Source organism: Galeopterus variegatus, unplaced genomic scaffold (genome assembly GCF_000696425.1).
Source record: "Galeopterus variegatus unplaced genomic scaffold, G_variegatus-3.0.2 Scaffold630, whole genome shotgun sequence".
NCBI lineage: Eukaryota > Metazoa > Chordata > Mammalia > Dermoptera > Cynocephalidae > Galeopterus > Galeopterus variegatus.
In genome coordinates this window covers 495604-523409 of record NW_007726741.1, presented here as the reverse complement: position 1 = coordinate 523409, position 27806 = coordinate 495604, and the positions used below count along the sequence as shown (strand labels likewise).

Below are 27806 nucleotides of genomic sequence, written 5' to 3'. Positions count from 1 at the left end.
ATTTGGTCCTCTTTGGTGGACCAGTTAACCAGGTCATGCCCTGAGGTGACTGCTTCTGTTGAATCATGATTATTTGCTAATTTGTCCTTAAATAAATTTCAGGATGGAAAAACAGTCTTTGAAATCAACAATTTAATATTTATAGGTGCACTTTCATGTATGTGCATCCATATGAAGACTAAAATATATGAGCTTTAGCTTAAATATACAGTAAACATACCAGTGAGGAAGAAAAGCACATTGATTTTACTGCTGGATCTGGTGTCTTAGCCAAATTGGAGGCTAATAAAGTAATATGTTCCTGTTTATTTTAAGTGACATTCATAATTCTGATCTAAAACACGTCTCAATGGCATTCATAAGAGAAAAAAATTGTCATAAGTTTCATCTCTTTTTAAGTGACTACTTTAGAGGTCACACAATTACTTCAATTATGTTACAACTGATGCTCCTATAACCTGTTAAAACCAGCAGACATAGTGTCATTAGTGGGCCAGAGGAAGGGGAAAACCACAGAGCCTCATCAGCCGACCTCATTTCTCTGCAATCAGCCCCTTCGTATCCTTGATAACAATGACAGGAAAATTTCTCCGTCATCACTGCCAGGTCATTATCAGATGCTTTTCCTTTCACAATAAATTCCCCATCCTCAGAGGCCTCTATGTGGTAACTTGCAGGGTTCAAATGAAGGTAATCAGGAGCTGTCCACGTCTTCCTTATGCACCCCCATTATTCCTGCAGAGGTGAAAGCGACACACCTCAGCAGCTCTGCTCACGTTGACTATGTAGCTCCCTAAATCAGAACTGACGAACTGCTTCACCTTTGTACAGTTGACCTAGAAACGTAGAAACAAATGGGTGTTAGTGTTTTCCCTGGTACTTACAGGGTTAGAGCTTCTAGGCCCACAAGGCAGCTCTTTGGACTAGATTGAAATCTAATAGCTATATGGCAGGTGGTGAACACTTAGGTTCCTGTTCACAATAACATAGGGGTCCTAGATCAGAAAGAGGAGAGATCTAAGGAACAGGAGATGGAGAGTATGTTAGAGTCAGGCTAACTGACTGAACTTGCAAATGGACCCCAGAGTCAGCATATGAAACCTTGTCTTCCTCCAATTTACACCACCCTTTTTTTCTCCTTCTAGCTCCAAGTTAACAAGTGTGAAAAGGAGAGTAACAAGCCCAAATTAGAAATCGTGCTGAAGCTGCTGTCCTTAGGCCACTTTCAGGTATTTTGTGCCTTTCATGGTTGTTCAGAACCTGAATCATCATATTCCACCAATATTGTGAATGTCAACCTGTAGCCTCCTGGATTTTCCTGTTAATTATGCTCAAACATCAACTGTCCTGGGTCCTACTCTTCTATATACAATTCAAACACAGGATGGCCTTTAAGGATGACTAGGTAATTCACGTGTGTGGCTTCTCTAACGTGTTCTAAACAGAGGTCACCTGGGTTTTGCACCCAACTTCCCAATGAACCTATTCTCATGAGCCACATGGGGACTGGAGTGGAAATGTCACACCTGGAATGTCAAGAATTGATTCTCTCAGTTTCTATCTCATAGGCGGACATAGAAATAAATAGTCATTCATAAATAATCATCTCAGTGGTAACAAATGGAGCCTGGGAAATTCTAAGAATAATATCTGATCATTACAGACTTGCAAAAAATTTAATTTAACAAAAAATACTGAGAATAAGAATACTATGATTCAAGGCAAAATGTGTTACACTGTAGAAATATAAACAAACAACATCTGGAAATACAGAAGAAAATGTGATTCATGAGGATTAGTGAAGACTAGGAGGAATTCCTGGAGTACATAATATCTCAACTGGGAGAAATTTGAAGAGCTATATAAATCTTATTTTAAGTGCTATTAATTTTCAGATAATTTCTCTGTAGAGGAAAAATTGCTTTAATATGGAGATTGAAAATTTACCATCTGCTTCTACTTCTCAAAATGGAATATAACACGTTTTATGTAGTGGCTAAATGCAAGAGCTCCAGCATCAAACTGTCTGTGATTAATGCCTGCTCCACTGCTAACTAGCCTAACTACCTGTTACTCTAGTTAGGTTTCTTCTCTTGTTTCCTCATCTATACATGAGGATGACAGTGACTACCTCATATGACCAGTAAGTGAGCAAATCCAAAACTAAAACTCTCTTAGCACAATCTTAGCACATTGTAAATATTCAACAAATGTCAGTGTTATGATTATTATCTTCACAAAAGATGACAATATTTATTGAGCCTTTTCTATGTACCAGGCAGTTATTTGAACTTTTATTCTAAAGCTGGTTTACAGTGGGGGCTATGAGAGCTTTCATTTGAGTGAGCTCTACAGGGAAACAGAGCAAATACTTTAAAAAAAATTAAATATACCATCAAGGTTCTGACTCATCTTAGATGAAATTAAATTCATATCTCCCAAATAACGATGCCTGTGGCTCCCAAGGCAGCAGTGTCTCCAATGGTACTAATTTAGATCTTGCTAGATTGAAGAGAGTAGAGTTTATGATTAATTTGAATGTAAAACAACACACCGGGGATCAGAATTAGAGGCTAAATTCAGTATAATAGGGCTGGGACTGAGCTCATATAATCCCTAGAGACAGTTCTGCAATTTCTTAGAAGAACACAAATGTTGAATGAACCAAGTCTCAAACTCACACTCTATAAAGACACAAATATTTTTAAAGAAAAACTTACATTTTACCATGCAGGATATCATTTTGAAGACAATTAGGCTGTAAATAGTCAGCAAAAATTGATTAATTGAAGTCACCTAGGGACATATACCCACAAACCGGGTCATATGTATATAAACTAGAAGCAGAATCCGTAAGCTATCCTTCTCCAAAGGCAATCCTTTTAGCCAGGTTCCTTTTCCATTTTGCAACATGCCCCTGAGCAACTTTGCCTCCGCAATGACTCGGATGGATTAGTGTCATTTTGATTCCAAGGCCAGGCGAAGGAACAATGTTAAGGGCTTGCAGGTTCTGATTTGGCTCAGCCTTTATATTTGGTCCCTGAAATTACCTGTGTTTAATTTCTAAGTATCTGACTTAATGGGCTTAGTTTATAACTTATCCAGCCACTGTGATTTTTCCAAGTATGGTTAAGATAGATGAAAACAAGATTTCAGAAGAGGCAATTTTGGTTTTGTAATCTTAAAGGATTGTTGCTTTGGTGTTTAAAGATTAACATGGATCTGTACCACTTCAGAAGGAAATTGAGTTGAATTATGTAGTTGGTTTCCTAGTTTCTCAAGTTATATTTCCCCACATGGTAGGATACTGCAAATTCTCTTTTCACTCCAAGGATGAATTTCCACCAGTTATATGCTGGAATATGTAATTGGGTGATTTGGTACAAAATAAAAGCAAAACTTTAAACTGTGTTTTGCCTACAGCACTTTATATTATGGTCAATACATGAGAGATAAATCTCTTTATCTGACACTTTTACAATCCACCAGTCAAATGAAAGGTTTTACAATTTCACAGTTTTTATTTGTTTGTTTTGTTTTTTTTTCCCCCTGGGCGATTTTCTGTTAATTTTAAAAATGGGCAAAATTTTTGTTTAAACTAATTTCCCTTTCAGGTTCACATTTATTTCCATTCCCCGTGACCACAGTATCTCCTGAACAGGTCAGAGCTGACATGACAGGAGGGAAAGGAAGTTTTGTGAGGCTCAAATGAGATAGTATAAATGAAAAGATTTTGAAAGTTATCAGTAGGATTATAAATAGAGATGAAGGAGGCGCCATCCATGCGGTACTCAGACGGCAATCTCTGCTGGGTCCATATCCATTCTCTCTTTGGCAAAGACATAAGGGAGCAGAATTCCCTGCTTCACTCGCTTTGAAACTTCCCTGAATGCAGTGATGTGATATTCACATGGTATGATCAGAGGGACAGAAATCCCCAACAAACTTCCTTTGAGTTAAGGCATTGTCATCACGGAAGGACAGGGACATAGCATTTACACTTTTTATTTATAGGTTATTGGTCCATATTCAGTAAGTGTGGAAGCTGCAGATGTTTGTGGTAAAAGCCACACCTTCTCAAGTGGATATTAGTTTCTTCTGAATACATCCTTCAGTGTCATTATCAGAGAGAGTTTACTGAGACTGATTAAAAAATGAAATTTTCAAGTACATGTTGACCGAAAATAAGGAGGGAGTAGCCTATATTAATGCAAAGTTCTCACCAAATTAGTTCACTGTCACCTAGCAGACAGCAGGGTGCTAAAAGAATTACAAAGCAACTATGCTTGGGGGATTAGAAAAGGAAGGGCACCAACCAGTGAGGGAAGACACAGATAAGATGCCTCTGGGAGTTAACTGGAACCATTTGAGATCATGAGCCATATGAATGGTGTCACTTGAAAGGAGAAATAAAAGGAACAAAGCAGATGTAGTGAAAACAAACCTTCCAGGTCCCAGTGTGGCATGGGGCCCTTACCTTACACATCATCCCTGGGCTCAAATCAAGGATTCAGAAGTAGAAGGTAGGGACACCCAGAGGACTCATCCTCCACGCTTGGGCTTCAGTCTCTGATGCTTTCCGGAGTGCATGTAAGTAAGGTGCCCACTGTGGGGAGCTGGAGCTTTACTAATGAGCTCCCTTTGTGTGTTACCAGAGAGAACATTAATTAATTACAGGGATGAACATCTTTAAATCTACAGCCAAGGAAACACCTTTCATTATTTTTTTTAAAGCACAGTATCAGGTTATATCTAGGTTGTGTCTATTTGTAGGTGGTGTAGGAAATCTGTGTGAAATGAGGAGTTACTGCCTCCATATTATTTCTCCGAGCTTTGGTTGCTGCCTTGATTACATTCTTAGATATCCCATGTTGAAGTTCAAGGCTTTGATACCTGTTAAAATGTGATGGCCATACCACTAACATTTCCATAGTGTTTCTAGTTTTCATGTGTATTCTCTCACTGGATTTTCATAATACTTCTACTAGGTAAGTAGAGACATAATACTTCTGCTAGGAGAGTAGGTGATACTGTCCCACTTTGTACACTAAGACACTGAGGCACTAAAGTAGATTTGCTACTTACTGGTAAATCTTTTTTCTAATTTTAACTGTACATGTGTGTTTTTTCTAAAATGCAAACATCTAAGGGAAAGTCAGAAATGGAGGTCATTAATAGTCATTTAGAGTTTGGTACAAATGAATATCAGGTTTTTAAAAATTGGGGTGTAGATTTTTATGGTGGATAGGGTACAATGGAGGGTACCCTACTGGTGTAAAACAAATGGAAATAGCTTGCCATTCAGAAAGGAAAAGGATGCAGAATGAGGTGAGACCCAAACTGCTGTTTCTTCTTTCCTGAGAGGGAACAGAAGCATTTCCAAGGCTGTAGTTACTGAAGAAGGAAGCTTAACCCAGGTTTACAGAATGTGCAGAATGTACCAGCCATCTAAACTAATCTTTTGAAATGAACATTTTGTCCCTTAAAGAGTTTATTGTTTCTTTCAAAAGTAAATTTATTATCACTAAAGAAAGGAAATTCCTTGAGCCAAATATAGAAAATGAAATGTTTTATAGAAGGTGGTATTTAACTTTCAGTTCCAGAGTCAAGATTATTTTAAAAGATTTACATAAGTTTTTTAATCCGTCCAGACAGTATCGATCTTCTATCATTCTTCATTCAATTATTTATTGCTGATTTTGGGGGGATAGTATGAATATCAGTTCACAGTAAAGATTTTTGTCTCTTCCTCATCTATGAATGGTGTCAGGGCCATAGCACTCACCCCACTACATACATGCGGCCACTTCTCCCTCTGATGGACACGCTCCACTGTATACACGCTCCGCACATGCCTACTGGTCAGGGGAGAGCCCTCACCTGGGTGTTTCCTAAGCCTCCTCCTCAGGATGTCTAACGCTCAGAACATCTTTGTATTTTAACACGTGCTGGTGAATTTAAATTTGTAATGGTGGAGAAAGAAGAAATGCCTCTATCAAAAGATATTAACTTGTCCATTATCCAGTAATATCTTAAAACACCACTGCATCAAAAATGTGAAGGCCTGAAGAAGTCTCAACTCTTCTCAATGTAGAGAATTTACACATAATTATCCAAATCCAAAGATTAGAGTATCACTTCTTTCTTTAGAAGTTTCTATTTAAATGGCTAGACTTGGGAAGGGAAAAGAAAGGAGAGAAAATCTGACTGAAAGATTTTTTTTTAAAAAACTTATTTTAAAAGTTACCCTCAAGGTTTGTATAAGGTCTTTGGCAGCATATATGACTTGAGTAAAAATAAACAGACAGAATAGAGCTTCTATCTGTAAGTTTCAACCTAGGGTAACAAAACCATCTACTAGTGATTTAACTATTGACGTTTGAAACTCACACCACTCTTAGCAACTTTCTATTAGTTGTGGTCACAGAGACAAGGATGACCAGATGCTAAATCTATAGACTCACCCAATTTAGCAGATTTGCAAGTCCTTCATGCTTTTTAATTTTTTTTTTAAATTTGTAATTGTGGTAAAAAATGGGTAACATAAAATTTACTATCTTAGTCACTTTTCAAGTGTACAGTTCAGTACGTCCACATTATTGTACCTCTTTATACCTTTTATCAAAGTTGGTATTATGCACAGTGAGGTTAAGTTCTATGGTTGTCAAAGGGACCCCTTCTTCTGTGTCTTGGCAGAAACAGAACCCATATATCATTAAATAAGCTGAAATGTCTAGATGCTTTCCCAGCCTTCCCTGCAGCTTGAGTCCTGGCACATGACCTTGGCCATGCCAGATAGATGCATCCTACTCTAGACTTTGAATTGGGATCTTGAGTTTCAAAGAAGCTAAGAGGTGGTGTTGCCAGTGGTAACAGAAATTCCGGTGTCCACAAGAGGCAGCCTGTGGGGGCATTTAGAACCTGATGTCCATGGTGTTACTGATAAGTGACAACATTGTCTTCATGGGACAACACAATTCTGTTCAAGTAATAAAGGTTTTGTTTCAGTTGGGAACAATCAGGAACTCTGACTGATAAAGATTCTTTCAATGGAAATTGCTTATGCGTTATTTCCTCCAGCAAAGCCTGTGTAGGGCAGGTTGCATGTAATTATCGTTTTTAACCACCAGGTGTCACCAGCCAAACCTCATAGCATTTCTCAGGCCTAGAACACCAAAGTAAACAAACATTTTAAGTAATTTATAAAACTTCATTTAAAGACATTTAAGTACTAAGTAAATAGATATACACAAAATATAAGTTTTTAAGCGCTATAGAGGTAAACATTTTGGGAATAAATATTCCCACCATGCACTCTCCACAACATGAACATGAGTAAGATCACCACACATAGTAACAGCAAATGTATTATACTGAGTGTCCAAATTACGGTTTGAAGAGAACAGTATTTTCAAGGGAATCTAATTTTATGAGTACGAAAATAATTGTGGTACTCAAAACTGCCTCTTTGATTTTTTATTATATTTGTGCCTCAGAGTAAGAAAAATGGATTTGCATATGGGTTCTTAATGGGGGTTAGGGAAGATTTTCTTTAAACTTGAAATAAAGTTCTTGTTAGAGAAGACTGAATATGTGTACCAAAAAATCTATTCTGCCAAACACTTCCTGCTTTTCCTTTTATTCAAAACACAGCTTCAAGCTGATTATTGTTTCCCTTCAGTCAGCCCCCTCATCACTGCCACCAAATGTCTTCATTTATTTATTACAAAGTTACCAAGTGATTCTTTTCTCCTATCCTGGATTGCTGTTATTCTCCTTATTCCCCTTAACCGGAGGTGCAATCACTTCTCAGATGGCAGGCACAGCTTCTGGTAAAACGAACGGGTGCACAACAAATACCATCAAAATAAATGAGTAAAATTCTGTTCCACTGTCTTCTGTTTGTTGTCTCAAGTCATGTTGCTAGTACACCCCCGGTCACTCACCTAATTAAACATGGCATTCTGGGAGGAGATCCCTTCATTTGCCACCTCCCCGACCAGTCCCCTGCCCCACCCAGCAATCTCTAGCTGTCTGCTTCTCCTGCCCTCCATCCTTCACCAGGGAACCTCCCCCAGGCCTACCATTCCAAAAGTGCCCTCTGCTTCAGAATTTCTCTAGAGCCCTTCCCCTGACCACACCTGCGCCATCAAAATCCCCACTGCTGAGCTCCACCTGAATCTCCACTAGTTGTAGTAACGTAGCAACCTATGCAACTATCCACACTTGAGTCATAACAACCTTCCTCTCTTTTCTCCCTTCCCCCTCTCATGATCTTCCCAGGAAGATTTGCTACTTTAAACAGATTTCTTTTTTTTTTTTTTTTTGTCTTTTTTCGTGTCCAGCAACGGACTGCAACCCTCAGTGTCGCGCCCGTACCGGACCGGGACCGGCAATGGGATCGCAACCCTCGGCACTGCGCCTGCCCCTCGCTCAGCCAGTGAGCGGGAACCGGTCTGTATGTGGGATCCGAACCCTTGGCGGGAGCGCCACCGCACTTCCCAAGCGGCGCACTGTAGCAGTGCGCCACCGGGCCAGCCCCTAAACAGATTTCTAATTGGTAGAATTTTAGGAAAAGTTGGCAAGACATTGGGGGTGGGAATGAGTGAGTTCAACCTGGACTTGTCCCTTAAATTTTATCATCCAATTAATTCTTAAAGGGAGGTCTGTTCTGGGAAGATAGATGAAGGACCAGTTCCCTTCCTTCAACAGGGAAACTTCTGTGAAGACATTTTGAAGGCCCCTGGACAAATGGTTTGCAGGGAAATGACACATCCATGAAAGCCACAGGATAAAAGGAGGTAGCCTTTTCCTCAGACCCTTCCCCTGAATGGAGGAAGAGCCACAGTGAGGAAGGTTAGATGCTACTACACTGACCTTGACTTTGCAGTTTCAGTTTTATTGCTCCAGTGAGAGGGGAATATGTGAATGCTGCAGAAAGATGGAGTTCACATGGCCCCCTGGACCTCACCTCATTGCTGCTTCCTCTTGCTGAAGGTGAAAGACATTGTGAAGAAAAGATGGAGGGGAGGTGGTTAGAAGCTGGTAGTATTCATAGCTAGGCCATATAGTTTTCCTATTAAACAGAGACAATCTCACAAAATACCAACCTCAGACAAGTTTACTCTCAGAACACAATAAAAGGAGACAAAGGCCACTTTTTAGTTTCTCTAAGCACAGAAAAGAACAAGGTCACTGTATAACCCACAAAATACCAAGCACCCCTCTTTCTAAATGAATGGCTGCTATTCTCTATGCAATTGTAAACATGCCTCAGCTTTCTGACAATATCCGATCTAGAGAAAATGCCCAGTCTTAGATCCTCCCCCAAATCTCCCAACCAATACCTCGACCCTATAATAGATTTTTTCTAACACCCTGTTACTGAGACACCCCATCATTCCACAGGTGTGCACTCCCCCTCCTCACAGCAAGTGATAAACCCAACTCATTTAACTGCAGGTGTGTTCCTGGTGGTCTCTGGGCATTGACACCTGTGTCAAGGCAGAGGCACTTCATGTTCATTTATATATGAAATCAGTAAATTATTGAGCACCTTCTATGTACCAGGCTTCCATTCTGAGTACTGGGAATATGATAGTGAACAGAACAGACAAAAGCCCATGCTGCTCTCTCAGAGCTTAAATTCTTGAAGGGGAAACAGACAATAAACAAGATGACTTAATAAAATATACAGTACATTGGATGGTGATAGTAGCACAGAAAAAGAAATAAAGCAGTGATTCACTTTTAGGTGGGAAATCCTCACTGATCTGAAGGATTAGTGGAATAATCCTGGAGGATGCCTGGGGAAGTGTGAAGAGAAAGCAGGTTCAAAGGCCCTGAGACAGGAGGATGCCTGCCATGTTTGAAGAACTTCAGAGAGGTCAGTGACCAAGTAAAAGGATCCAGAGAGCTAAGAGGAAGAGTCTTGTAGGGCCTTGTAGAGACTCTGGCTCTTAAGCTAAGTGATATGGGAAGGAATTGAAGGTTTTGGGAAGAAGATCTGACCTGGGGTTAGCTGGACTCCTCTGGCTGCTGTGTTGAGGCCAGCCTGAAAAGGAAAAGGCACAAGAGAGAATAAAAGTAGGAACATTGTAAGGAAGCTCTTGAAATATTCCAGACAGAAATGAGAGTGGCTTGAAGCAGTTATTTAGAAAAACAATATTTTTAATAATCGCCACACAGAAAAATGATATTATAAATCAATAAATTAATCTGACTAGTTTTGTTTTGATTTTGGTTGTAGATCTAAACTTTTATTCTCATACACAGTGTGATTTTTTTATATTTAATTTTATTTTTATTTGTACTGATTTTTAAGATTATGATGAATACTTTGGAAAAGATTTTAAGAGCATACACTACCCTCTTAATGTATTGGTGGAAGAGATTGATTTTCCAAACGATAACTCTTCTATTTCTTTTTTTTTTTCATGATATTGTGATTTTTTTTTAAATGTTTAAGATGCAAAGTGTCTGCTCCTAAATCCATATGGGTTTAAAGAGGTATACTGACAGTCATAGTCCCTGAGGAATTCAATAAATGCAATGTTTTGTTTCCAAACCCTCAAGGAATATACTGACCAAAGTGATATTTTATTCCAAATAATAAAAATAGACTTATAAATACTTATCAGAAAGGAAGACAGAGCAGAGCCATAAAGTTCAAAGCTGTATCCTCAATTTTGTAGAATTAATTATTAACCTGCTTTCTAATAAAAACTTATTAGAGCAACAGCCAATAATAGGCATTTATTTTCTTCTGCTGGTGAATTTCTTTTGAGTGGTCTGCAATATTCTGCAACCTGGCTCGAAGTATTTCAGCAGAAGAAACAAAATATTTTAATAGTAGAGGTTTCTCAGTTAAGATTTTTCCATAAATTTTTCTTAAAAACTCTGTTTCTATTGGTTTACAGTATAATTTACTTTATGATGGTATGTCTTTAAGGAACATTATTCATCATTAGTTACTGAATTTTGTTATAACTCTATTTTGTGTTATTATAAAAGCACACTGGCATTTCTCCTTTGGAACGAATTTTAGAACCACTATGCTATTTTTTGGTACAAAATTCCTTCCGGTCTCCTTAAAAATAAGCTTAAATTTTATAAATATACAAAAATGACTATTTCAGTATTACTTGTGCTAATGGAAAATTCACTAGCATTCAATGGGAAAGGCCGCATTGTTTATTAAGCAAGATTATTTGTGTACATTTTTTTAAAAATGCAACCTAAAAGAGAATATGATCATACTTATATAAAAGTATATACTTAGTCTTTGTCAGAAAGTATTTTTTCTCTTTCAGGACTTGAAATTTCTTGCAGCCAAGATCAGCTGCTTTCTTGGGAAAGCACACAAAATCTTAGGACTACATTTTGAATAAAATGTTCCCTCTGTCAACCTGTTTTTAACTAAGCTCCTTAAAATAACATTAAGTTGATTTCAATCTTCAGCTTTTTAATTAAAGTTTTTTAACTAAAATGAAATCTGTGGTCTGGGAAATGTTACTTAAGTCCTTTCAATGTCAGCAGTCAAGATAACTCAAGATACCCTCTCCCCAAAGTATGACCCAAGTATGACTGGGAGAGCTGGGATCTAGTCAGGGTAACCAGACGGTAACTAGGGATGGGGAGCTGAAAGTCAACCTCAGACCTGAGGCCTAGAATAGTATTTAAACAGGATACTTTGATCTGGGTTCTCTAGATCCTAGGTCTGAATATCAGATTATAAGACTGGAATGGAAGGGCAAGTGTTTGAGAGGCCAAATGTTATGGCAAGATCACATTGTCCTGTCTCAGGTAAACATGGTTTAATTTCAAATTCTGCCTCAGTCCTTACAGGAGTGGCTTAGAAACTAGCATTTGCCTGGCTTTGCAAATGGCACCCATCTCTCTGAACAGGTATATATATATTTTAGAAATTTGAGCAAGGGAAAATATTCAGGGGTTGACTCCAACCTGTTTGCAATGAGGAAGGAATACATTTCTAGTGGAAATAGAAGATTAGAAATTTCTATCCAATTACAAATGCATAGAACCTTTGACCTGGAAATTCTGCTTCTACATTATTTATTGCCACATTGCTTGTAATTACCAAGATTAGAAAGAAATGTCCATCATTAAGGAGAGATTAAATGAAGTATGAACTTCTACATGATGGAATACTATGCACTTGTAATAAAGAATAATGTTGCCTCTACATATTGATATGGACATTTGCCAGATATTAAAATATTCCTTAAATTATATATTTGTTTTACATACGTGTCTGTACATATGCTTCAAAGTTTTAAAAAGTAAGATGTGTATAGTATGTTGTCATTTTTCTAAGAAAGGGATATAGATATATGTAATTTGTGTACTGAGGGATATCTCTGGAGAGATACTCAAGAAATGGTGACATTGCTTCCTTCTAGGGGTGAGAACTGAGTGGCTAAGTGAGAGAAATGGGCAGGGGCTGGCTGAGTGAGATTTCTTTGGGAAACAAGTTCTGTTGGGATTTGGTACTATGGTGCTATGGTGGGTAATTAAAACCATTCATTTAATTTTTAAAAATTCATAAGATTCCTTGGAAATACAAAGGCAGATGCAAATTGACTTTGACTATAAGGAATCAGGCATGGTTCCCAAAAGAAGATCACGTCTGAGTGGGAATTTATTACAAACATCATTTTTATAATGTTATTTGTAAACTTTTCTGCAATCTGGCAAAAAAAAGCAGGCTTTTAATAAATAAGAAAAACTTTTTTTTTTAATTGAAGTGAATACCATCAGCTAGAGCTTTAAGTTAATGCTCTATTCTGACAGGTGGGTGAAATGATTCGAAGACTGAAAACAGGTGAAATTGAATGCCAGAAAATTTTAAGAAGCAAAAACAAACAAAAGACCTAATGAAAAACATAGCAGAAAGTTACTCTAAAGGTATGAGCTGTTTCTTCCATCGGGAAGACAATCCCTAAGATCCAAAAAATGCAAGTGGATGGAGGACAAATTATTAGAACAATCAATTAAAATATTGCATTCAGTTAGCAGAACCAGTTAGACCATTCAACTTCTCAGAGTGTGTAGTCTGGCAACCAGAAGAAAAATTTGACCCCAGGACATTTAAATATAGAGAAAGTTTTTCCTCTGTAGGGTCCAGAGTTTGTATATTGGACCAAATACAAAAGCAGAGCTAAAGTGGAAATAGCCAGGTCTCCCCAGTGGGCGTGAAAGGGATATAAAAGGAAAAGCTGCTCAACCCATGAGGGAGTTACACTCCTCTCCCATGGTAATTTTCTCCTTACTTTGATAATTATGGGTTTGTTTGTTTGTTTTACTAACCTGCCTGTTTTCTGTTCACATGCTCCAGATAAAATCTTACTTGTCAACATGCCCCAACCCCTTTCTACAAAGTCTGCAGTCCATCTTCCCATTCAGCACAAGAATCCTGTTGAGTAAATAGACCCAAACAAATGCAGGGGGAAATCCCTGTGACAGGTTTTTCAATCACTCTGGTTCTTCATAAATATAAATGGATGGCCAAGGATTATCGAACATTTCATACAGACCAAAATATGAAAGAGAAGAAACTGACAGAGGGAACAACTGATCCAGGGGGAAAGGAGCAGAATAAAATATATAACAATAAAAAAACCTGTTAATATCCTCAGAGAGATTTAAGAACCTGTTGAACCTACAAACCAAAACAAAGCTAGTATGAAAAAGAAAAGATATACTTACACATATAAAAATAGTTCTTTGAAATTAAAACTGAGTGTCAAAATATGGTGAAGACTGAACTCGTATTCTAGAAAAAAAAGTGAACAAATATATAATACAAAGCAGAAAAGACAATGACTTAAAATATATGAGAGAAAAACAACACAGAGTACAGATATGGAAGAGCCGAGATCTATCTACTAGGAGTTTTTCCATTTGAAAAACCATTTGAAAAATATGAAAAGAAAATTATCCTGAGCCAAAGACAAGTGTCTAAATTGGGAGAGAAAGTCAGAAGGCTTTGTAAGGAATCTCTCCAATATAAAAATAAACATGACACAAATTTACAGAGGACCAGAAAGCATGATTATAACATACTACTTGTGAGATGAAGACATAAGTTTCTTCTGACTAAAAAAATAGGTGCTATAGAGCAATTAGATTTTGGGAAGACCAAGTGTCTGGTCAAAAAGTTAGTGTCCAAATAAAGTGTGCTCTTATCTGTCAACAATTAGTGGGAGATAAGAAACAATGCTGCCCTAGACAGTAGACAAAATTGTCATTTGTCAGGTAACTCAGGACAGAGACAAGCTCTCTTTGCATTTCTAACAGGCACTACCTATCATCCCAGAAGATATGTTTCATTTACTAAAGTGATTTGTGATATTTATAAAATATTTTGCTTGTCGGATGAGCCCTTTATTAATTTACCTTGGAAAACTATCATAAGCAGAGAAATGTACTTTAATTTTTTACCTTTTATTTAAGAAAAAAGAAGAGTGTATCTTTGGACTAGACATAGTTGATGACTTCTCATTTTTATGAGACAATTGACTAAGTATATAGTCTGAAAAATCAAAATTCTGCAAGTCAAAATAAATTACAAAAAAAAAATGAATGTGTTTCATTATGTGTTTTTAACTTGATGGGCTTTTTTTTACAAACTAAAATTTTGAAGAATATAGAAATATGGCAGTTCCTTTTGTTTTAACTTTTTTTACTTGCTTTTAAATTTAAGTTAAAATAAATTTAATAATCTTTTCTTGTTTAATAAAAGTTAAATGACTGTCTGTGGGTAATAGGATTGGAGTGTTTCCTATTTTCTTCTATGTATTTATTATATGTTTTCCCTTTTACCATCATCTACCTCAATCCTTATGTCCAGATTGTTTTGGAGGTACTAAGTTTAAACAATGGCCTGACATGAACCCTACCTTTGATGTATTCAATGATTGTTGGGCAAAATGTCCTATGTCTCTCATTTTATTTTCTTCATACTTAAAATGATAATAATGTTATTAACATTGACTGCTTTACTGGAATTCATTGAATACCAAAACCCTGATGTAATTGTTGAAGAACTCATCATCACTGTAAGGATAGAAGGAGCCATTCTTTTCCACTTATAATGTCATAATATAAACTTTAATAGTTGTAAAAACATTTTGTGCTTGGACACAAGAACTTAATTACTATAATTGTAGCTTAGGTACAGCAGGATGTAAACAAAATAGGGGAACTTATCAAATAGCCTGCAATTTAGCTTATCATGTTTCATTACCTTTTTAACTTTTACTTCTCCCCAAATGAATGCATGAATAATGAATGAACGTACAAACAAATCAATCAAAATAGTAATCTAAGTGCCATCTGCCTATCAAATTTCTAGGTGTATGTCAAGACAGAGTACATATGAAAATGCAATATTTGGAAGGTGTCAGACAAAAAAACTCTTCCCTAAACTAAGAGGGGAAATACCATTTGGGGTATTATAATTTCTCTTGAGTTTTTATGAAAGAAGATGATCTGAATTACAACAAGGTAAGGTCAAGTGACCACATGAGTTGCTGTGCATTGAGAAATGATGAATTACTTAGATAGAGTATACTTTAATAAACCAATAAATTTTTGAAGTGCATCTGTGTGTGTATATTAATTATACACAATATGTAGAATTATTTTGTGTTTTTTAAGCACTCATATAAATGTATATCATGTGGGATGTATTATTTTTTCTGCAACTTGCTTTTAAACTTCACATTTTTGACATTGTTTTTCATGTTGATACATGTAAACCTGGTCTTTTTCTTTTAGCTGCTATTCAGTATTTTATAATATGAATATACTATCCTTTATTTATCCATCAGTTTACAGAAGGTAGAATATAAAAGATCATTATTTACAACCAAATGCCCCAGTCGCTTGTACAAGGATATAGGATACAATGATAATAGGTAGGTCTGTCCTCCCACATGTCTGCCATCAGGTGTTTCATTGATGTGTCCACAACACTGGGCTTTAACAAACACTAGGACACATTCCTAACTGTTAATGATCACACTGTGCTGCTTGGATAGGCAAGCCTAAGTGAGATGATATCGGCTAAGCCAGAAGAGTCTGGCTGGAATCTTGATAAATGCCTGCCTTGACCCATATAGGAAGGACCATGGGAAAATCCTAGTAGGGTCATTAATAATATACATTGAGTTTTCTATTAGCAGTTCAATTATTTTATCAATATCAGCACTGATGCATAATTAAAAACTAATTAATTTACAACAGTGGTGTATTTCTCAATGAGAGGAGGCCTCGGAACTGTGCATCTGTCCAGGAAAGACTTGGGAGGTTCAGGTGGAAAGTCAGAAAGCAGAATAAAGCTCATAATGACCAGTAGTTGAACAAGGTAGCACTTTGGGAAATAGCAACTTCTGAAAATCCTGTGAGCAATATTATTCATTACAGGCACATTCTATCTTGGCCAGCCTCTTACTATATTTAAGAACAAATGCTATTTTTAGTTGGGGCAAGATTCCTTGTCTGAGGCTTCTGAAGGAGTTTCTCGGAAAGATGGAATAAAATAAAATGAGTAAACAGTTGAACCAAAGGAAAGAAGGAAGGGAAGAGAAAGGGAGAGAGTGAGAGGCAGAAGGTAGCACTTTGGGAAATAGCAACTTCTGAAAATCCTGTGAGCAATATTATTCATTACAGGCACATTCTATCTTGGCCAGCCTCTTACTATATTTAAGAACAAATGCTATTTTTAGTTGGGGCAAGATTCCTTGTCTGAGGCTTCTGAAGGAGTTTCTCGGAAAGATGGAATAAAATAAAATGAGTAAACAGTTGAACCAAAGGAAAGAAGGAAGGGAAGAGAAAGGGAGAGAGTGAGAGGCAGAGAGAGAGAGAGAGAAAGATTAATTGGATAGAGATTGTAATTAACAGAGCATAGAACACTGGCAAATACAGTCAAGATCAACTTGGGCATCCCCTATTCTGTCCTAGCCATCAAAAATACCTTTTTCATTCAGCTTCCAGAACATCACAGTCTCCTGGTTCTTTTCCAACTTCACTAGATGCTCCTTCTCAGTCTCCTTCACTGGCTCTTGCATATATTCCACACATATTTTTTGTTTAATTTTAATAATAGATTTTTTTAATTCAATATTTATAAAAATATTATCATGTTAACATGTAATCAATATGGAAATATTAATGATATCTCTTATATGCCTTTTTTCTCATACAAAGTTTCTGAAATTCAGTGTGTATTTTATCCTCATAATACATCTCAATTTGGACTAGCCCCATTGCAATGACCACATATGGCGAGTAGCAACCATATCAGACAGTGCAAGTCTAGACCATGCAGTGTCTTTTAGGCAATTTTAAGGATAGTGACCTTCATCCTAGTCACATTGACATGACATCAAATACTATAAGCTCAGCATGTGTGGGGCAAGGGGATGGTGCTTGATGATCAGATTCGTTTTATGAATAGGTCACTGGCTACTACTGTTCCCCACATCTTAATGCTGGACTGCCCTAGGCTTAATTCTTGGACCTCTTCTCTCCTATAGATATACTTTATCTGGATAAACTCATCCCATCTCATTGCTTTAAATATAACTGCCAAATGTTTATCTCCCAGATCTTATCCCTGAAATGATTGTACCCCCACCCATCTACTTGACATCACCTGGATGTCTCACAAGCATTTTAAATTTATACTCCAATCTAATCTACCGGTTCTTGTCCCAGCCTGCAAGTCTGGCAGCCATCGTCATCTGCATTTATGCCACTTCTGTCTTTCCAGTGCCTCAGGAGCAAAACCCTGGAGTCATTCTTAAATCTTTTTCCTCTCACATTTAATTCATCAGTAAGTGCTTTTCAGTCTACCTTCTAAAATATATCTAGAATTCAACAATTGATATCTGGTTCAGGTCATTGTCAGCTTTCACCTAGGTTATCCCAATAACTTTCCAACTAGTCTCCTACAATCTATTCAAAATACAGTAAGCATATAGAAATTTCTCTCTATAATGGAATGAAATACATGTTAATAATAAAAAAGTAAAGAAACCTCAGGTTTTTTACAGATTAAAAATACTCTTTTAAGTGATAATTTGGTCAAAAAGGAAATTTTAAAGATAAAATTTCAAATGAATTAGGAAAATAATAACAATTAGAATGCATCATATTAAAATTTATTAACACATCCAAAGCAATTCTCAGCTTTGAGGGCCTAATCATAAATACTTTTGCATTCTAACCCTTTGGGGAAAGAGTAAAAAAGAAGTTACAAGCTATCAGCTAAAGACTGAATTATTCAAATCAGAGAATGGTGCAATGCAGAAAATGGGGGAGGGGGAGAATTGCAGGTGGTGGGTGGTGGTTGCAGGTAACCATATCTCAGCAGTCCCTCAAGTAGGAAAGAACCAGCCCATACATGGCAGCAATATCAAAAGGCTTTCAACAGAAAAGATCATTATAAATATCACTAAATCAATAAAAATTAAGTTCCACTCTGCCTCCTCCTCACCTCCATCTCCTACAGCCATTTCTGAAACAGCTGAACAAAATAACTGACCATACTCCTCTTTCCCACACCTCATACCCAAGCTTGGGTTGTGGGGAAGAGGGGTAAGAAGCAGTAAACAACACTTATATAGCACTTACCATCTCCTGGGTACTGTTTTAAGTGCTTTACATGTACTAATAGTGTAATTCTCATAAAAACCCTATGAGATAGATACTATTATTTTTCCCACTCTACAGATAAATTAAAGAGTCAATGACTTGTTCAAGTTCACACAGCTAGGAGGTGACAAAAAGTGAGCACTGGAACCCAGATAGTTCAATCCCAGAGCTACTGTTCTTAACAAATCTGTCATCTGATTTGTTCCACACCAAATGAAAACAGATTGCTATTTTATATTTTATGAGACTGGACATATTAATTCCTGAAAGAGACTGTTTGTTGATACGTAGAAGACTATTTGTTGATACCTAGAAGTGAAGAAAAGCTGTGGTCTCAGAATCTTCACTTTGGCAGTGAGATGTGTGGCCAACAGAGCAAACTCAGGGAAAGTTATGGAAAAGTAATAAGAGTTATTTCATGTGTGCACTACTATCAAGAGTATATTGGAATAACTTAGAAAAAAATGATAAATTCCTAGATATACCCAACCTACAAAGACTGAATCATAAAGAAATACAAAGTCTGAATAGACCACTAACAAATATGGAAATTGAATAAATACTCAAAAAAACCCTGAAAAAGAAAGGCCCTGGACCTGACGGATTCACAGGTGAATTCTACCAAACATTTGAAGAATTAATGATGATCTTTCTCAAATTCTTCCAAAGAAAATAAAGATAAGAGAATACTTTCAAACTTATTTTATGAGGCCAATGTTACCCTGATACCAAAGACAGAAAAACACACTACAAGAAAGAAAATTGCAAGCCAATATCCCTGATGAACCTAGATGCAAAAATTCTCAACAAAATACTAGCAAACTGAATTCAACAGCACATTAAAAGGATCATACACCATAATTAAGTGGGATTTATCCTTTGGATGCAAGGATTGTTCAACACACTCAAGTCACTAAACATGATACATCATGTAAACAGAAGGAAGAATAAAAATCACATGATTATCTTAAGAAATGCAGAAAGAGCATTTGAAAAATTCACCACCTTTTTACAATTAAAAACTCTCAACAAATAAGATACAGAAAAGAATGTACCTCAACACAATAAAGAACACCTATGACAAGTCCATAGCCAACATCATAATCAATGATGAAAAGTTGAAAGCTTTTTTTCTAAGATCAGGAACAATACAGGATGCTCATTCTGGTCACTTCTGTTCAACATAATACTGAAAGTCCTAGCTAGAGCTATTAGGCAAGAAAAAGAAATAAAATCAATCTAAATTGTAAAGAAAAAAAGTAAAATTATTTCTGTTTGCAGATGACATAATCCTTTATGTACAAAATCCTAAAGACTCCACACAAAAAAAGTTAGAAATAATAATTGAATTCAGTAAAGTTGCAAGATATGAAATCAACACACAAAAATCAGTTGAACTTCTATACTCTAACAAAAACCCATCCAAAAAAGTAAATTAAAAAACAATCCCATTTACAATAGCATAAAAAGAAGAGTAAACTTAACAAAGGATGTAGAAGACTCATACACTGAAAACTACAAAACACTGATGAAAGAAATTAAAGACCATAAAAATAGGTGAAAAGATATCTCATGTTCATGGATCAGATAACTTAATATTGTTAAAATGTTCATATTACCCAAAGTGATCTACAGATTTAATGCTATCATCATCAAAATCCCAATGGCATTGTTTACAAAAATAGAAAAACCAATAATAAAATTCATGTGGAACCACGGAAGACCCAGAATAGCCAGAGTGATCTTGAGAAAAGAAGAACAAAGCTGGATTTCAAAATATATTACAAAGCTATAGTAACTAAAACACTATGGTACTCACACAAAGAAAGACATATAGGTCAAAGGAACATAATAGAGAGTCCAGAAATAAACCCACATATATAAGTGGTCAACTGACCTTTGACAAGGGTGCCAAGAACACATAATAGGGAAAGGATAGCCTTCAACAAATAGAGTTGGAAAAACTGGATATTCACATGCAAAACATTAAATTGGACTCTTATCTAGACACAAAAATCAACTCAAAATGGATTAAAGACTTAACTCAAGATCTAAACTGTAAAACTTTTAGAAGAAACCAAAGGGAGAAAGCTTTTTGACTTTTGTCTTGGCAATTATTTCTTGATATAACACCAAAAGTACTGGCATTGAAAGCAAAAAATGGACAAGTGAGACTATACAAAACTAAGAATCTTCTGAACAGTAAAGGTGACAATAAATAGAATTAAAAGGCAAACTTTGAAATCTTAGAGAATATTTGCAAATCCTCTATCTAATAAGGGGTTAGTATCCAGAATGTATGAGGAACTCCTACAACTCAATAGCAAAGACAACAACAACAATAAAATCACAACCCAATCAAAAATAGGCAAAGGATTTGAACAAACATTTCTCCAAAATAAACATACAAATAGCCAACAGATATATTAAAAGATGCTCAACATCATTAATTATCTGGAAAATGTAAATCAATACTACAATAAGATAAAACCTCACATCTATTAGCATGGCTATTATTGAAAAAACAAAAGATAACACATGTTGGTGAGGTTGTAGAGAAGTTGGAACTCTTATACCCTGTTGGTGGGAATGTAAAATGGTATAGCATCTATGGAAAACTGTTCAAAAGTTTCCCCCCAAATTAAAAATAGAAGTACTATATGATCCAGCATCTGTTTCTGGGTATATATCCAAAAGAATTGAAATCGCAATCTCAAAGAGATCTCTGCACTCCTGTGTTTATTGCAGCACTACTCACAAAAGCCAAGATATGGAAACAATCTAAGTGTCCAGTCACTTAGATTGCATAATGCAATTGACAGATGAATGCATAAAGCGAATGTGATATATACATACAGTGGAATATCAGTCAGCCTTAAAAAAGAAAAAAAAATACTGCCATTTGTGACAACAGAGATGAACCTGGAGAACATTATGCTAAGTGACATAAGGCAGTCTCAGAGGGCCAGATACTGCATGATTCCACTTATGTGAGGTATCTAAAGTAGTCAAACTCACAGAAGCAGGGACTATAATAGCAGTTGATGGGAACTGGGGGTCAACGAAATGGGGAATTGTTATTCAAAGGGAATAAAGTTCCCATTACGCTATATAAAGAAGTTCTAGAGATCTGCTGTACAACACAGTGTTTATAGTTAACAATACTGTAGTGTGCAAATTCACAATTTGTTAGAGGGTAGATTTCATGTTAAGTGTTCTTACCACAAAAGAAAAGAGTAGATTGTTCATGAGCCTTTATGTACAAATATTTTTTCTTCCTACATACATTTTCATAGGTGATCGGCTAGGTAAAGAATCATTTTTGGAAAATTCACCCTCTTAAGAGTGGATGAACTAATTATTTATTTATTTTTTAAATGTAATATTCTTTTTCTGTCACATAGATATTATGCCATTTAATCTACCTAAGTTCCTGCAAAGTAGGCTTTATTTGAGTTACTTAGATGAAGAAGTTGAGACTCAGAGAGGTTCCTCAATATGACCAAAATTACACCCCTAGAATGTAAAAATCAGTTTCTCACTAGGGCTTTCTGATTGGAAAGACTGTGTTCTTTCCGTTCTTCTACTAAGCACAGAGGCTGGTTATAGAGTAGGTGCTTAAACAATGTTGGTCTCTGTACTCTTTGAACTTCATTAAAGTCAAGTGAGCAGATATCAGCAACCATTTGGCTCTGATGTGAAAATTTTTAAAAATATGTATATAGAATATATTCAAGATGTTGACAGAGGAATCATTGCTTACCTTTGAAGCAGAATATTTATATTCTCCCCACAATATTATTCCTGATGCCTCCAATGCAGCACTTTCACCAATTGTATGTACTAAGTCCTCCTAGAAAAGTTTCTTCCAAAGCAAACTTAGACATTAGACAATTCAATAATAAGACTCAACTTATCAACTATAGTAAAGAACACATTAATAATTTTTATTTTTGTTTCTAAAACAAAGGACTATAGCAGAATGGGGAAAGGTGATTCTGTTTTGGATTCTTACGTTTATTTGATAAATATTTTGATGTTCCAGGCAATGAAATAGATTCCAATTCCTTTTCTCGAGGGAGCACTTTACTGTGATGGCTGAGACAGACATATATAAACAACTAATCACTATATAATGAATTAATTTCTGTATTAGTAGCACCCACAAGGCATACATAGATCAGAGAAAGTGCTTAGTACTTCACTGACGAGTCTGGTTATTCTTCCTTGAATAGGTGGAATTTCAAATAGGTCTTTGAGAATGTGAATTGTCTGAAGACAGACTAGAAAGAGCAAAGTTTTATGTCCAGAAGGAAAAATAAGAGCAGAGGCATGAATGTAGGCAAGAGCATGGTCATTTCAGAAAACTGCCAGTAACTCCTTGTCAGAAAGTACACAGGATTTGGGGAGAAGTGAAAACATATGATTCCTTTTATATACAAGCACAATCCAAATAGAAAGAAAAATTCTATTTTAAAGTGTTAGGTCTTAACTACAAAAAATGTTTAGTACTGGAAAGACACAAATATGCAACTCTGAAACATATTTTTGGCTGTCACATAAAGAATGCATTGGAGGGGAAGGTCAAGATGCTGTAGGCAGGGGCACTATTTAGAAGATGATGGAAATTATTCAGTGAGAAATGATGAGCCCTCAACAAAGGCAATGTCAGTCCTTGAAAGAAGGGAGAGATTGAAGAGTTATTTGGAAATTAAGGTGCATACATCTTGGTTACCTGTTGGATAATAAAAAGAGAAACAGGGAGGCATCCAAGTAACTTTCAAGTTGGGTGACTAAGTAGATTATAATTCACTGAGATAAGAAACTGAGGAGGTTATTATGTTTACGATTGCAGGCCAAGGGCCAAGAAGCCGGAAATAGGGAGAGATGAAAGATAGAGGGGATGTCTGATGGAGCAATCTGCATTCCTTCCTGCTCTACAAGAAGTGGAGACTCACAGATCCAGTGCAAAGGTGGAGTGCTCAAGGACTGCAGTGGGTAAACAGCCATGCCACAGCACGCTTCCTTCTTTAGAGGAAGGTCCCAGTAATACTAGTACATGTGTTCTACAATTTGTCTAATTAATGCAAGAAATTTAATTATACTAGCTAGTATCAAATTCCTTAAACACAAATCAAGTCTCTTATTTAAATTCAAACACTTCTTAAAGAAAATACCAAGTAGAGTTGGAAAAAAAAATTGCCTTAAAAAGTTAAGTTACTTAGACAATTGGTTAGAAAAACCTATACTGTTTGTCCATATGGGAAACATCGAAGGCAACAGGAAAGCATTAAAACACTTCAACTCAGGTAATTCTACACCTTTTGATGAGTAGAGTATGTGTTCTGTTGATTACTGAAGTAGAGCTCAGAGGTGATACATAGCTCATAATTTACTTCAAAACTCTCATAGTACAAAAAATAGGAAAGCAATGAATAAGACTTTCATGAAGATGTGGCTCATCTCATTCTCCTATCTTCTACCAAGATAAACTATCTGACTGCATGGATTACTATTACTTTCTACTGTTATTACTAATATTATATTATTCCTGACACATGGTATGTACTCAATAAATAATTTTGATTGAATAAATATAGCCTAGTATTTTTCCCAAAAGGATTTGAAGAAGTGACATGATTTGAGAGATCTGTCACTTGAGGGATATCAGAGAGAAAGAAGTCTTTGGTAGGAATGGCTGATGACTTAAAATACACAAACAACTGGCTTTTGAAAGAAGATTTGATTTATTCTACATTGTACAAAAAGGTAGAATTAGAACTAATGGTATGAAGTTATCCAGATGCCTAAATTTGACATACTCAAGAACTTTCTAGGAATTAATATTGTCTCAAAATGGCAGTTTTCCTTCTGAATTAGGAAATGTCCCATCAAAAAGTACGAAAGCAAAGACAAGGTAAGAAAGGATTCATGTTTGGGTGGGAGGTAGATTAGACACCTCTGAGAATCCTCCGACTTTCTGCCATGATGCTATAATTCTTTTTCTCCTAAACTTATTGAATGAACACACCATTTTCAATTATACTTAGTAATCCTGCAATGATGAGAATGTCAAGTCTGATTAATAATATTTGGATCAAGAGATTTTATTCTGAAATATTTTTTTAAAGAATTGCTACTTCTTTTAAATATACTCATTTAAACATAAGTGGTCTGAGAAAGTGAGCTGTGTATTGTACATCTAACAGCTCTGCTTGTCTGTTAGGTACTGGAATAATAGATTTGTTGGCTGTCAGGTATGGATAGAGATGTAAAGATTCTCTTATCTAACCTGCCCATTCAATGATTGCACCCTTACAATAATGCCCAATGTCCTAAGTGACAATTCAGCTAAAGCTTGAACATTGTCAGTGTCTGTAAACTCATCTTCCATACAAACCCATCCCACCTTTGTGCTCCTTGCTTTGTGTTAATTCTAAAGACAGTATTTGTCTGTTTATATAAACTACTTTTAATGCCTTGACACTAACCACTAGATATGATTGTAAATTCTTAAAGTCAACAGAATATATGTTATTTTTTTCAGTTAACCTAATCTACTAAAACAAAAAAAAATGCAATATAACAAAAAATATGGTGCGTTAATAAGTTTCCTCAGACTCTATTGTGTATAATTTCAATTTGGAAAATTGTTGCTACACTCTCATATTAGAAGCTGATTCTGCAATTTATCCCTGGTTGAAATTTATCTATTACATTATTTAACTCAAGTTTAACAACCGTTCTGCAGGAAATCCCTGGGAATGCTAAACTAGTAAGAATCATCATTGAAAAACTCTATCTACACATCTAATTGTCAATGACACTGTTTCAGAATGGGTTGACATTTGAAGAAATACATATAGGCCTTTAATAACAGAATAGCATTCTATTATTAAGGGAGAATAAATATCCTAGAACATTTAATTTTAAGCTTTATTTATCTATCAATCTACTTATAGATTTCTGTTTTTTATGTAACTATAGTTTTTCTCACCTGTGATAGAGCTATTATTTTTTATTTTTTTATTATGCCATACAAATAAAATGGTCTGGAAAAAATAAAAACTGGTAAAACATAGTCATGTCTAGTCATTTCAGCAATTTTAATGGCTTCTCTATCTCAAGAATGAATAAATTTTAATGTACTTAAACTTGACTTCAATATTTTATCCAAATATATTGAAGGATAAAGTGCCGTGCTTTTTTCCCACAGCCACAGGAGTTGGTCATTGCGGAAAATTTCCTCATTTGGGCAATCACCTGTGTAGCTCTCTGGATTTATCTTACAATCATAATTGTAGCAACCTGATAGGGATAAAAGCCCCATAAACATTTTGGTCTCATTTCCAAAGCCAGTGTGAGGGTAATGTTCATAAAACTCCTGCCAGCATGTTCAGCATGTTCGAATTCCTGCTGGGCAACTGTTTTCACTTTCCTTTCTGACCAATCAGGATGGAGGTTTCTAGTGAAGGCTAAGGAGTGATTTTTATATATGATTCTGTGCCCCGATTTCTGTCCCATTGGGGTTTCCAACTTTGCCAGTCAATAACAACAAGTCCTTCTGATCGCCACCCAGGGACAGGTTTTGCAATGTCATCGGCAGTTTTCCTAAGGTGTTTAGAAAGGCTCATATTCTGGGGTATCCCTCCATTAAAGGATGTTCCATCTTGAGAGGAATAAGGGTAATACCCTAATTCATCTGGATAAAAAATGGCAATTATCGATCCACTCTGAGTCACTAAAGGATTTGATAGAATGTTAAATACTTGAAGATTCTTGTTCACATTGAAGAAATTTTGACAATTCATTGTTGGGGCGGCCCAGAAGACGTTGAAAGGCTGGTTCTTGAGCACTGGAGGCATTGCAGGCTTGAGGGCTGGCTGAGTACACACGACAGAGAGCAGCAGCTCTCCTAAGCGGGCCAGCCACAGGTGACGCATGGCCTGTAGTTTTCAGCACTGTAGCAGTCTCCTTAACAGTAAGAAGGAGCAAAATTGTACATCATGAAGTCAAATGTCGCTTTAGTTGTACAGTACATAATAAATATAACTTATTGTGTAAATTGGGACAGTTTTGAGAATTGAAATGTGCACCAACACTCACACTAGGCCAATGGGAATAAACTGTGACTGTCCTCAGGAAACCAGAAGTCTGGTCACTCTATAGACAGATGTGAGGCGATTACATTTTAAAGTCTAAGTTTGAAAAAGGACTTAGGCCTAATTTATAGTTTCTTCTAAACCAGAGAAGAAAGATGAATTTTTTATTTTTGTTTTTGTTTTTTTTTTACTTAAAATGCCAAGGAAAAATCCAGTGAGTAAAAACTTTTGCACAAATCTTCAGCTATGCAAACTCTATCTGCTTGCCATTCTGGTTTCTATAACTCTGAGTACACTGACCCAAACCATCCTGTACTGAAAATCCTTTGGCTGTAACGGAAAGTACGAAAGAAAGTCTGAATGGATTGCCATATTTCCTTATTTTTTACAGGAAGAGTGACTCCAAGAACACGCCCAGTTAAAAATGAACACATATTGGCATTTTTAACAAATTTTAAATAGAACAAAAAGAAAAAAATTGTATTAACAGTTGGTAATACCTATGCATTTGAAATGCACTGGCCTCAGAGGCTTGCTCACATATTTGCTTGTTTTTAAAACAGAGAGCTAGCACAGATGGAAATAGAAAACAGGTACAGATACCAATTACCTGTTGTTGATTATGAACTGTGGTGCTCTCATCTTCTCTCTGGTACATAAATAAGTCTAAAAACCTATTAATTCTTTAACTCCATGGTTTCCCACAAAGAAATTAAACTGTACTTTCAGCGGTTAAATCCCAAATGAAACTTGGCTCTTTAATCTCTTCTAATTAGGACAAAAAGTGCCAAAAAATCTTCCCTGAATATAAGGACTAATAGTTTGTGCATTCCAGCCAATGAGATCTCACCCTGAAAGCAATAAGAAGTTTTGTATTAAAATTATTTTATCATATACCTGTTTTAAAATAAAGGAATCACAGATTTTCCTCTAATGTAATTAAACTCAGTCTCTTTTTAAGAGTCATACATTACTGTATTTCTTATATAGTTCTTGCTGTCTTTAATGTATTAAATACAGGAA

General features: G+C 36.0%; 2 protein-coding genes and 1 long non-coding RNA gene across 3 annotated transcripts in view; 2 read left to right on the top strand and 1 right to left on the bottom strand.

The window, feature by feature from the left end:
• WASL (Wiskott-Aldrich syndrome-like) overlaps positions 1–27806 on the top strand; it is a 201939-nt gene that overhangs the window by 28565 nt on the left and 145568 nt on the right. The window lies entirely within an intron of this gene.
• Positions 415–26624, bottom strand: HYAL4 (hyaluronoglucosaminidase 4). The gene is given in 6 exon segments (XM_008570779.1): positions 415–725; positions 728–836; positions 22445–22534; positions 25679–25992; positions 25995–26192; positions 26195–26624. Coding segments are annotated over 6 exon segments (1452 nt in total).
• On the top strand, positions 8527–11493 carry LOC103588943. Its single transcript, XR_550350.1, has 2 exons — positions 8527–8997; positions 11313–11493. It is a non-coding gene; the product is annotated as an uncharacterized LOC103588943 (long non-coding RNA).